The 13,743-nt window shown below is 42.0% G+C and overlaps 1 protein-coding gene across 2 annotated transcripts in view; it reads right to left on the reverse strand.

The window, feature by feature from the left end:
• The window catches only part of ST6GALNAC3 (ST6 N-acetylgalactosaminide alpha-2,6-sialyltransferase 3), a 518,000-nt gene extending 507,578 nt beyond the window's left edge, over positions 1 to 10,422 (reverse strand). For both annotated transcript variants that reach the window (XM_059689157.1, XM_059689156.1), the window contains exon 1: positions 10,261 to 10,422. In XM_059689157.1, the coding sequence (XP_059545140.1) occupies positions 10,261 to 10,278 (18 nt within the window). In that variant the 5' untranslated portion in view covers positions 10,279 to 10,422. The remainder of the gene's footprint in view (positions 1 to 10,260) is intronic.
• Between the last annotated feature and the right edge of the window lie 3,321 nt (positions 10,423 to 13,743).

The raw sequence follows: 13,743 nt of genomic DNA on the forward strand, positions 1-13,743 counted from the left end.
ATTTTGTGAGTTAATAAATATCTGTAAAATAAGTGAAAGACTGTCATTATTATAATGAAATGTTCATCTCATGAAAAAATGCTAATGCTCTACGATCCAGGAAGATAAGGTAGAGCAGGACAGGAATACAACTCAGAAGAGTAAGCAAAACAGAGCTGCTGATTTACAAGTGGGTTTGCTCTAAGCACCACTGGACATCTATTAACATATCGCTGAATTTACATACACCCAAATAAGCAGTGAAAAATAAGCAAACTGTACAAAGGAACTCCCATCACCTTAATCTCTTGACTTCAAAAGAAGACATATGGTTTATTCTGTCTGAATTGCTGCCATATGTGACGGCCCCCCTGGAGCAAAGGAATGACTCAAATAAAAGTGGATACAGTCTGTCTCTGACCTCAAAGCCTCCAGGAGTTCACACTACCACACTGAGACCAAAGCAGCACGCCCTGGGGAGAATTCACAGCTGTTCAACATCTGGGTGGGCAAATAGGCTCAGAATATGGAAAAACCTGGGACTTCATTTTCAGGAGAAATTGCATGGGGTCATCAAAGGCTCCAATGTGTCCCTGGATGCAGTACTCATTAGTTGTTCATCATTTGCTTTCCTTTGGCTGCCAAGAATCTGACCAACAAAGGTGTCCTCCCCTTCTGTTCCTTAGCCAGTAGGCAATCCTTTCCCCAACCCTCTTGCATTGCTCTTGTTGCCTCTAAGTTCATTCGTCCCTTCTGATGGTGAGGATGAATACTGATGAACATGCTGCCTAATTCAGCAGGCACTACCCACCTGCAGCTGCTGTGCACTTGAAATATGGCCGGTGTGATTGAGGAACCACATTTTTTATTTCATTTTATTTTACTTTGCTTAAGTTTAAAGACTGATACTTAATTCAACTCCTGGAATACTTCTAAGAATCCTAAGAGCAACTTTGAAATGTGAATCTACTTTTTTGACTCTACATTTTATAAACACCCAAATTGAGATATGCTATCATGGCAAAATATAAACCAGGTTTTGAAGATTTATGAAAAAATAATATAAATGTTTCATTAACCATTTTTATATGAATAACATGTTGAAATGAAAATGTTTTGTATATACTGGGTTCAATAAAATACATTAATTAAATTCCACACGTTTCTTTTTGCTTGCTTTTTTATTGTGGCTCTTAGAAAATGTAAAAATGTGCCCTAATTGGTTTGGCTTAGTGGATGGAGCGTTGGCCTGCGGACTGAAGGGTCCCGGGTTCGATTCTGGTCAAGGGCATGTACCTTGGTTGCGGGCACATACCCAGTAGGGAGTGTGCAGGAGGCAGCTGATCAATGTTTCTCTCTCATCGATGTTTCTAACTCTCTATACCTCTCCCTTCCTCTCTGTAAAAAATCAATAAAATATATTTTTTAAAAAAAGAAAATGTAAAAATGTGTAAGTGGCCTGCGTTATAGTCCTACTAGACAGCACTGCTACAGAGCATTAAATGAGGTATTATTCTCCTTACTCATATTCAGCACAAAGCTGGAATCAGAATCGGTCCAGCTCTGACCTCTGCACCCAACAGGCCTCTCACTGCCCATGTCCCAGAGAGCAGCCTTCTTTCTTCTCTGGTGCCCATTTTCCCGGACTGATAAGGCAAACCCTTCACAGAGGCTTTCACTTCTCTTTCTTTAGCGATCAGTGCATTGTTGGGGCTGAGAACACCAAGCACTGATACCAGGAATGGTGGCCCTGCTTTCCACAGGGATGGGTCCCACTTGTCCCAAGGTGGGAAATGGTTCCAGGACAGTCACTTGCTCACTTCAGCCCTAAAGATGAGCTAAGATGAGCTCTGTGTGCACATTTGAATCCCACATCATAGGTCATTCCCAACACAGGACATACACATTATACTCCCAGTTCCCTATGATCATGATCTTCTCGAAGGAAGGTGCAAATTCAGTTTTCATAACTGACCAAGAAGTGTTTCCTTTGTGTCTGCTGAATGCACAGCTAATAAACTCACTAGGGAACAAAATAGCTTTTGGAGTTAGACAAGTTCCTTCTGGAAAAGGATTTTACATGCAAGAGTTTTCAAATATGAGAAAATATTATTGGATTGAATGGATGTAGGTGAATATTTCTATTTATATATTTACATTCACTATGCATATGCAGAGACATAGTTTTTTTACACACAAACACTAAATGATTCACGTACAAGGATCTCCCTTTTTCTGGCCCCTGAACAATCTCTTTATGAGTTAACTTTCCCCCACTCTCCCAAGTACCAGATGTTGTGAGCTCCCACCCCTCCACATGACACAGGAAATGAGAGACAGGCCTGGAGATATGGGGTGTGGGGGCAGAGGGTCCCTCTGAGACTGTTAGCTACCCTGACACTGCTATGGATACGCTAGGCCAAGGTCTCTCTGATTTAGTGACTTTAAATCCATTTTAAATCAGAACCCACTCTCAATCCCTAAACTGAGGAGAGAACAGTGAAGGCACAGATAATCCCTTCACCTCCTTTAAGTCATTTCCCAAAACTACTTCCTGCTAACGAACCTTGACAGAGCTGCTAACAAGGAGAGGAATGAGCCAATTTGGGGGTCAGCTCCTCTCCCTTCCCAGCTCCGGTGGAGGTGATAATTGGCAGTAAAATGCATACAGGGTGTACATCAGAATGGCCAGGAACAGACCGGATCTGGATAATCCATAAACTGAATAATGAGCCTTTTAATAACCAGGAGCGAATTGCCACTTTCCGTAATGGGATCCAGGTAGCACTTGTAAATCTACCCTCTCCAATTAGAAAAAGCCATCCTCCACTTTTTCCTGAAGCCAGGAAACAGAAAACAACTCGTACAACTCCCAGCTCTCAGGCGCAAGTATGTGTTAAATTCTCACAAAGAGATAGACATCTTCCTCCTGGGGAGGAGATTTCATAACTCTCCCGCCATCCACTGGAAAGGTTGCAGGCTCCCTCTGCTTTCCTCAAATCTAAGCCCTTCTTTCTCCCACCAGCCCCCAAGGTAGCTTCCTGGATTCAAGCTGCTATCTGGTTATTATCGATATTAATAATGTTTCTGCCATGTGTGTACAGTGCATTCTGCCATATAAAGTGCATTAATAACATTATCTCCTTCGGACTCCAACAACACCCCAGGGAGGATCCAGGTTGGGGAGCCTGAAACTTATACAACTTGTGGGTCTCTTAAAGAAAATAAATATAAAATTCTAAATATAAATACAAAAATGCCAGGGCCTCTTCCCAGAGCTGTGAAGGAGCCCTACAGGTAAGGGTAACCCCAAGTCTGTACCACCCCTTTTCTTCACTCGCCAAAGAGACATGAGAGCCTTTCAGGCAAGGAGGGGAGGGGGGACGATGTACATGTGACTTACCCAGGGTCAAAGGGCTATTCAGTGTTAGAGGCTGAATTAGAACCTTCTTATCTCCCCAGTCTTTGTGGCCCCTCTATTTCCTCTAGTTCCTCTGTCACAAAGGAAACTCTGAGAAAGGAACAAATAAAAACAGCACAGCTAAAAGTGATCCCCACCAGGCTGGCGTTAGGAAGCTGTCTAGACTGAGCACTGCCTGGGTAGAAGATGGTGAAATAAACTCAAAGCTCCTACAATCACTTCTTTGGCACTGAAGACAGAACATAACCACACAGAGCTGGGGTAAGGCCCACCTTCACCACCGGCTAACCACAGGACCTGGGACAAGTTCCTCACCTTCTCTGAACCTCAGTATCTTCACTTGTAATAAAAGTTTACATGAGATGATGCATGTGAAGCACTTGGCACAGGACCCAGCCTGAACATTCTAGCTTTCAATAAATAGTACCTATTATCCTTGCTGTTGTTATCAATTCATCCAGAGAGCATTGTTGCTTCTACACAAGAACCCATTCCCCAAAGCGTGCTCAAGGAAGTTGCAAACACATATGCTCAGTCACCGTAATACTGAAAATTAGTCCGGGCAGGTAGTGAGACTTCAGCATTTCTTGGGCAGCAGAAAGCAATGTCATAGGAGACTCATCAGGCAAAGTGCCTTGTCTGTTCTACTTACTGGGGTTACCTTAGAGTTTCTGAGGTATAACCTGGGTACCTGTGAAGTCTCCGGCGCTCCCCAACCTCAGTGAAGCCATACTATGTATTTGCAAAGGCTTTGAGACTCACAGTTTGAGAACCACAAACCTTGCTTGTGGGATGTCGGTTTTGTTTTGTTTTCTGCTTTGGCTTTTTTTGTTTCCATTTACTTGGGGAACCAAAATGATCACAACAAAAAGATAAGCCACTCCTGTACTTTCCTTCTTTCTTCCTTCCAGTCCAGTCCTCTCTTCCCCCTCTCTCTAGGTTTCAAACTCGCCCCAGATTTTTTTTGAGAAGCGGAAACAGATCTACAAGAAATAAACTGAGAAGGATCTTAAGGAGCAAATTATTCATAAACTCTAAACGTACTATAAGTTAGAGTGAAAAATCCAGGCTATCTTCATGAAGGATCCAGCTGTTTACAAAGGAGGACAGATTCGGTCCATGTCCATAATCAGCATTTTTATAAAAATTCACAACACCATGCATTCACTCAACAAACATTTAGGAAACACTTTGCTGAGATCCAGGCTAGTTCTTATTGATAACAAGCTGAATAAGACAAGGTCTTTTCTGTCTCAAGACTCAACACCACCACCCCAACCCATATACTCCTGTACCACTAGGAATACATTTCAAAATACTTTGCATACTTTGCATACTAGTTTATTTGCCTTTCCATTGAGTCTGTTATCTTACTTAGGGCAAGAACAGTACTCATATACTGACACTTAGTAAACACTAGCTGATCATTGACCTACTGCAGGCTCCTGCCCTCTATGAGTTATAGTCAAACAAAAGTGCTGGCATGTAACCAGCTAGTTGGCAGTACAGAGATAAAAACTAGGGCCATGAGAGCACAGAGGAAGCCTGCTGAAGCAGGGGAAGGTTTGAATGCAGATGTAACACTGAAATAAGAGTTGAAAGATTAGAATTTCTGTCAGTGAAAGAAAGGGATAGAAAGGGAATTCCTGTTGAGAAAACCTCATATATAATAACAACTCATAGATAAATATTACCAATGACTAATTATATCCAGGTTCTGTTCCACAGAAATTAGCTCTTTTATTCCTCCTAACCTTAAGGCACTATTTTTGTTCCCATTTCACAGATGTGGAAACTGAGTCTTAGAGTTCTCACTATAGTGGAACAGTGTGGTCTGACATCAGAGCCCAGGCTCTCAATTCCTATACTATGCTGCAAAGGCACAGAGCCATGAAAGGAGGTGCTACATGTACCGACTTGGGATAAGTTTAGATAAGTGTCTGGACCATGGGTAAGTAGTAGGTGGTGAGGCCAGTTACTGGACAGGGCCAGATACTAAAGGTTCTTGAATGCCAAGCTAAATAGTTGGGTTTATCCCATAGTAGTTGGGGAGCCAAGACAAGCATTTAAGCCTACAAATGGTTTGATCAGCAGTGCACTTTAGCACAATGCTCTGAGAATGATGTGGAAAATGGGCAAGATTGCGAAGAGTCTGAAGGAAAGGAGGCTATTTCAAAAGATCAAATACTAGGCTCTAGATGAGGCAGAGGGACTAAGGATAGAAAGTAATGGGCAGATTTGAGAGATTTCTTGAGATAGAATTGATGCAACATGATGAAGAATTAAGTCTGAATCAAGGGAAGGAAGAATAACTGAAAAGACACAAAGTTCATAACTTGACATGAACATTCATCCAATTTTCCACCAATCAAGATAAAAGTTATACAAGGACAGGTATCTGGTAGAGAAGGTAACAGTAACTTAGTCATGCACCTATTGTGTTATTGTCTAACTACTTCATGCTCATAAGTCTCATCAACCTGGCAAAACCATAATCTCTCCAAGAAAGAAATGACTCACAATTGTCTTGTGCCCATTTGTCCACTCAGTGTCCAGTTCAGTGTTGAATAGAAAAATAACTAAACACAACTCACCAAATATTTGTTAAATATAGAAGGTTTATAAGATACTATACTCAAAAAGTATCGCTGATCAAAGGTAGAAATCATAGAAGAAAATCTGAATGGGTTTTAGTATATAAAATTTTAAATTGTCTGTAACTTACAAAAGAAAAAATGGCTAATATAAATTTAAAAGTTTTACTTCACTAGTAATCAAATAGATACAAATTAAATATTTCTCTATCTATCAAATTTCAAAGACCTTCAAAACACCCCATGGAAAGAAACCAGTCTTTGACTTGATTTCTCACAATGGTAGTTAGCCAGGAGAGCTACCTAACCAGGAGCATGTCAAGAAATGAACCTAGTAAGACGTTTTTACTGCAGTATAACTAGCCTATCCTTACTAACTGCAGATATTCTCTTCTAATTCCTAGAATAATCTGTTGAGGGATGCATGATGATCTCCATTGCAGAAACACAGGCAATGAAATCAAGAAAGTTACTTGTGGTTATACAATTAGTAAATGGTGGAGCTGTAATTAAAATCCACATGCTTCTGACCTCAAAGCCCATGACATGGGGAGTGAGCATGAATTCCACAATTACATGATTATTGAGGTAACCATCATTCTATTATGAGAGCCAGCTCTATGCCTGAGCAGAACAGGACTTTGCATGTGCAATACCTTGAGGAAATAATTCTGGATGACCCCAAAGATCATTACCAGCTGCCACGACAGGGGCTTCTCCTCTCAGCTAGTCAGAGGTTCTCACTGTTAGGGTCACTATTGTGTAGGTAGTAATGAGACTTTAATCAACTTCTCAGTATTTCAGTTTTCTCATATGTAAAAATGGATAATAAAATCTACCTCAAAAATCTGTTGAGAAGAAGATTTGCTTTTAGAATAAAAGTGACATTGCCTCAAGAGTTATCTTTCGAAAATGCAAGCTCTATCCCAGTCAATACTATTTGGTCTTCAAAACCAGCTCCAGTATCTTAAGTGAGAAGCCTGTCTTAATCACCCAATGAGAGATCACTGCTCTCTCCCTCCATGCTTCTACTATGCCTTCCACAGACCTATGTGATTCTTCACATTGTAACAATATTCATTTACTTTTCCACACCCCTTACTGTACCATAAGCCACTTGAGAATAGAGTCAATAGCTTAGACATCTTGTGATACCAACACCAAGTCGAGGACAGGCATATGGGGGAATTTTTTTGTTTAAAAATAAATAAATAATTAATTAAATAAGAAAATAGTCCATTATTTTACTGTCACCAAACCCTATCAGGCAGTTATGATAATTATCTGCATTCTACAACTTGAGTAAATTGAGGTTCCAAGTTGCAGTGACTATAAAATCATTCATAGGAGAGCAAGCTTACACTGAATCCAGGTCTCCAGACTCTCCACTCCAGCAAACATGGCCTTTCAAAGACAACAGGAGAAAAGGCTTGCCATAGACCACCTAGACCAGTGATTTTCAACAGGTGTGCCATGGTACACGGTGTGCCGCAAGAATTTTTAAAACATGCAATACCTGACTATTTAGTCAGGGTGCTGACCTCTTTTTCTTTAGATTATCAAATTAAAGAATGACAAGAGCCAACACAACAATAGCTGTCTGGTGTGAATAAATCAAAATTATAGCCTTTTGGGGTCAGATTGGCAAAGAATATATGTTTTGGTGTGCTGCAGAATTTTAGTAATTAGTTTGTATGTGCCATGAGATGAAAAAGGTTAAAAATCGCTACCCTAGACCATCATTGCACAAAGGTACTTTGTTTCTCAAAGGTAATAAGGATTCTGAATAGTATTGGGAAACAGATTTAAAGTATAAGGAATGTTGGCAGATTTGGGTCTAACTCCAGGCTCACTCTATCCTTAACTCTGCTGCCTTAGGGCAAATCTCTTAAACCCAGGGGCCTCGGCTTCCTCATCTGTAAAATGGGGTTTTAAACAATGCTGCTCACCCTTGCAGGGTTTGATATCAAAATAAAAGTTATATGTTAAACTGTGGTTATTATTATGTCAGGAAAAATTGGCACATATTAAAGGTCTGTGCCACCCAGCTGGTATGGCTCAGAGGTTGAGCCTGGTCCCATGTACCAAGAGGTGACCAGTTGGATTCCCAGTCAGGGCACATGCCCAGGTTGTGGGGTCATTTCCCAGTAGGGGGTGTACAGGAGGCAGTAGATTGATGTTTCTCTCTCATTGATGTTTCTCCCTCTCCCTCTCTCACTAAAAAAAAATCAATTTAAAAAAACATATTTTTTTAAAAATGCCTGTGCATGAAGTATTTTTCATACCCAATTTAATTTCATTCCCACAGCAACCCTGTGGAATCCATGCTATTACTTTGATCTTATATTGTGGAAACTGAGACTCAAAGACATTTAAACAACTTGTCTAAGGTCACCCAGGTAGCAATTGGCAGGGTTTGCATTCAGACCAAGGTCTTTCTGAGTCCAAAGCTCTTTGCAGGTTACCCATATGCATACCGGATTAGTTTCAGTGGAGAAAATATGAGGATTCAGATATGCCCAAATTCTGAGGTCAGTGTTAGGTGCTAGGAAGGTTAGATCAGATTCATGTGCAGCTTGGATGTGTACTAAAACTGTTTGGAACTTGTATAAGATAGGGAGGGGAAAAACCAAAAGGAAAGAAGACAGCCAACAATTAATGACATGCTCCTCAATTTCTCTTTCAGTTAATAGTACTAGAAACACTAGCGGTGGTTCATATTCATAGTTCAATCCTTGTGTTAAGTCTTCAAGATAAAAATCCCATATTGTAATACTGATGTATTATTTCCTCTTGATCTTGCAACTATTTGTTGTGTACCAGAAAATGCTCCAAAACCAAACAGGAAGCTCAGAAAAGTCACAGGAAATATCTGATCTCCTTTACTCTAAGTCCAATGGAAACAAACTCTACTAGGTTAGTCTCTAATTTGCATCCTTAATACTAAGGGATGTTGGAAGAGGTAACTAGCAGAGCAGTGGATGGCTTCAAATCATCCTACAGAGAAACAAAGGCTATTTCACAATAATACAATTTTTAAAATAAGTTGTTTTCTGGTGTTCTCCTCTGTCACATATAGTTCCCCCAAGCTTGGAACAAATACACCTTTGCATTCGCCATTCAAGCCCAAAAAACCTTCATGCTGTGAATGTGTGTGTGTTTTAAATATATTTTTATTGATTTCAGAGAGAAAGGGAGAGGGAGAAATATCAATGATGAGAGGGAATCACTGATCAGCTGCCTCCTGCATGCGCCACACTGGGGATGAAGCCCGAAACCTGGGGATGAAGCCCAAAACCCGGGCATGTGCCCTGCCAGGGAATCCAACCTTGACCTCCTGGTTCAATCACTGAGCCACACTGGCTGGGCCATGCTGTGAATGTTTTTGATTCATGCATTCACGAGTCAGATTAGGCACGGGTAGAAACAGTAGTGCTGGAAAAAATAAACAAACAACCCCTATTCCTGTGGGATGAAAAGTTCTCAAGAGAAGCACTCACACCAAATACTCCCACCTGATGCCCCAAGCCTGTGAACCCAGAAAGATGCTAGTCCAGGCTAAGAACCCAGACTTGGAGAAAGAAAACTCAACAAAGAAGGGGTGGTTAAGCAGAGGACTCTGACAGGGAATGAAATCGTTTTTGTTTGTTCAAATTTATGAGCAAAGGGAGGATCCGAAATTCTCGACTCATAAATACATCCGGCTATGAACTTTTCCAAAATAGAGCTAATGACACCTGGAGCTAACAGAGCTCATAGAAAACTCATTCCTGAGGGACTACCTGTAAAAGAAACTCTCAGAAGTTTTTGTCTTCACATGATCAAATGCTCAGTAGTACACCCCTCTGCTCACTCTCACCTCCATTCAAAGTGCTATACCCCTCACCACCAATAACCATACAGTCTCTCCTCTGTCCGTGGCCCCTGAAAGGCCTCAGGCAACAGAGCCACAGGACCCGCGGGAACACCCCTCCCCTCCCTGCCAGCCCCATTATTCCGCAGGCAGCCCTGCTTTCCCCAGGAGCCAACAGTCTGCAGCTCCTTCGATGCAGGCACGAGCAGACAAGAATGGTGGGAAGAGAGGCTGTGCAAACTGCATGCTTCAGAATCTCCCTCCATATGCATTTGCCAAAGGAACAAAAAGAAGATCAGTGCCAGGAAAAGACAACTGAGATGAGGATGCAGTGGGACCGCGGCTGACTCCGTGCCCCTGAGCAGCCAGGGGCTGACCAACCACGCATCGGAGCCACAGACCCGAGTCGTTACCTTCAGGATGCAGGCCATGACGCTCTGCCGACCCTCCTGCCACCGAGCAGTGGGCGCGCCTGAGTCAGGGGCAGTCTTGGCGACGGGCTGGAGGCTGGTACCGCGGCAGGACCGCTCCAGCCCACATTCCCGCAGATCCAAATAAGGGGACCTCAGTGCGAGCTGCGCGGGCACAGGCCCCGCCCCCCCGGGCCTCGGCCCCGCCCCCGGTCCAGTCCACTGGCTGGCTGCCCGCGACGCCCCGCCCCCCGCGTCACGTGCCGTCCCGGGCGCCACGGCTGCCCTTTGGTGCTTGCTACTTTTTCTTTTCTCTTTTATTTTTGTAAATGTTCTGTCGTTCAACTTATACAAAGCCAGCAGCAGGCTGGGCAGAGAGAGCGGTCTTTTCCTCTCCTTGATTCGGTCTCCTCTAACAGATCAAGAAAACTCCTTGCAGACATTTCTTACTTTTTAAAAAGTTAAGTGGGCTTGGGAACACCCCTCTACAGGCACCATCTTCAAAAGTAGCAAAAGAAATTCTCCCTGGGCTATTTAATAAAGCCTTCACTCTGCTTAAAAACTCTGTGATGGGATTACCTAAAGTTAATAATTTTCCATTAATAAGAGCAGAAATACCTATTAACCAAAGATGCCATGAATTTTACACCATATATTTTATGTACACACATGCACATGTACATATATGTGTGAATATGTATACATATATAATGTATTTCTCTTTCATACTTTAAGCTTGTGTGTTTATGAAAATGTGTGTAAACATAAATATACAGTAAATAGAACATTCTTATATATACATTGATTATATATGTATATAAATTGTGTGTGTGTGTGCAACATGCATAGATAGGACATTACTCTTCCCTGTTACAAGTTTAATTTTTTAGCTTTATTTTTATTGTTGGCATTTTTACAGATGGCCCCATTTTACCCCCCTTTTGCACACCTCCACCTAGCCCCAGCCCCCACCCCCTGGCCATCATTATACTGTTGTTTGTGTTTATGTGTCATGCATATATGTTCTTTCTTTTTTTTTTTTTTTAATCCTCACCCAAGGAGATCCATTGCCTTCATAGGTTCCCCGACTGGGGATCGAACCTGCAACCCAAGAATGTGCCCTGATGGGGAACCCAAGAAGCATTCTTTCCGTGCACAGGGCCATGCTCAACCAATTGAGACACTCAGGAGCATATATGTTCTTGGGCTAATTCCTCCTGCTATACGTTGAGAATTTGAATGAACTTTGTTGCAACTTCAGTAGCAAGATTAAATCTAAATGTTCCTGTTAGGCTTGGAAATCCAGAGAGGCCATTTCACCATGCAACCTGAACTCTTAGGCTAAACCAGAATAATACAGCCCCTCTACTTAACAGGCAGGTGTCTGGGAGAAGCAATGTTTTGGGTCCTCTCCACCCATCCTCAGCAGACCCTCTCTGAGTGGAAGTCAACAAGAAAACCCAATTCTAAGAACCAGCTAAAAGAAGCAGAGCTATTTCTACAAGGAAAGTAACATCACACGCAGCAGAAGAAGGGAGAGAGCATTCTTTGTATATAAACAGATTTCTACCACATGGTCTGTCAGAAAAATCTTAAAAACCAGACCCAAACTATTTACCCAAAAGAGGTTTCACCTACATGGAGTCAGGAAAAGCACTGTGAGCTGCTAGTAGGCAGTGACGTCATGAAATTTGCTCACAAACCACAAGGCAGAAACCAGGCTTTCTAGGATTTGGTGTTTTATTGACGAGAACATTCAGAATCCTGAAAGCAAAATGAATCACAGGAAAAGGGGGCTGAGAGTGAAGATGAACTTTCTGCTCCCAAGGGAAGCTGCTCTTTTCAGTGACCCTGAGAGAACATATTCCTTCCCCCAGCCCCTCTGCTTCAGAGAGCTGCTCATTTTCAATAAGAACTACTTGATCAGGACTGTATATTTTAAACTGCTGCTTTAGCTCATGGTCTTTGGTGAGCCAGGAAAACTTACTATTTCATTCATTTATTAATTCAACAAACATTTATTGGACTACTACTAGAAGAATAAATCTTATTTGAGTTACCACTAACTGAAGGGTAAAGGCTTTATTGAGATACTACCAACCAGTTAGGGATGAGAGAATGATTTTTGTGGTCTGGAACAGTGGCTCAGCTCCTGTCAAGTAGGAGAGATAAGAGATACATGATAAGATAGCATGGGAGGTTCTTTAACCAAGTGGAAGCAAAGCTCTAAGGAAAGACGGACCGGGCCTGACAGGGTGGCAGGTGGGAAGGGGAGGGTAGGCAGAGCACACCATGCTCTCTCCAGAAAGTCTGCAGGTCTGGGAGACAACACAGGAGACTCTAGTGAGCAACTTTGCTGAGCACTTCCTTGCTGGGCGGCCTTGACCAAGTTTCTTAAGTTCTCTTTAGTCCTTAGCCTACAGGATAGGATCTATCCTTGTGAGAATTAAATGAGATAATGCTTGTAAATCCACTCACCTCAATTCCTGGCACTATGAACACTCTTCAGTGCTAATTACCCAAAGAACAAAACCTTTGACTAAAGAAGCTTGTGGGAGAGGATGAATAGGATGATTTCCATTCACGTGGCTGTCTCAGAAAGGTGAACACTGAGGCCAACATTTAGCGTCTTACAACTTGGGTATCCTGTAGTGAGGGCTTTACTAACTCCATTAGTCTTGGGTATGGCTCTCCCAATTAAACTCCCACCCACCCATGCCCACACTTCTCAAAGAATTATTTTTATTAGCATCTAAAAGTTATGCCTAAATATAGATAGAAACAGAGGTACATTTATGGCAACCTAAAAACAAACTCAAGAGATTCTAGAATAAATCTGGACTAGAAGTTCTACAAAAGCGATATTAACAATCACTTTTTCTGATGGACAGCAGTTAGATGGGAAAGAGCAGTTGGATGGAAATGAAAACAGGTTCGGAACCTATTCGAGAATGAAGGTACAGCCAGATATCTGGGAGCATGGTGGTGGGGTGGAGTGGGGTGGAGGGAGAATATGGCAGGATTTTGTTTTGTTTTGTTTTAAAACTGGCCAAACTACAGGAATAGCTTAGTCTAGCCCATAGATGTAGCATAATTTTCCAAGTCTCAAGTTATGTGACTTAAAGCCAAGAGCCTGCTTCCAAAAATAACAACAAAATAGAGGCACCTTTCAATTTAATACAATGTGCCATTTGATCTCAGACATCTACAGCATATGGATGTTGGCATCCTCAGCTAGTGAGTGGGGAAATGGGTTTGAACCTGGGTAGTTTGACTGATTGGTCTGCCATTTAACCGCTACATTCAGCTGGCCAGTGTGTTAGGAGCCCAGTCTCCGTCATTTGGCACCATGCAGATTAGTCTGTTGCCATAGGTTTGGTAGTCAGAAAACCTAGGGTAAGTATGTGCCCCCCCCCTAGGGAACATACAGGATAAAACCTAGGATAAGTATGTATGTATGTATGTATGTATGTATGTATGTGGAAA

The sequence above is a fragment of the Myotis daubentonii genome, chromosome 3 (genome assembly GCF_963259705.1).
Source record: "Myotis daubentonii chromosome 3, mMyoDau2.1, whole genome shotgun sequence".
NCBI classification, from domain to species: domain Eukaryota; kingdom Metazoa; phylum Chordata; class Mammalia; order Chiroptera; family Vespertilionidae; genus Myotis; species Myotis daubentonii.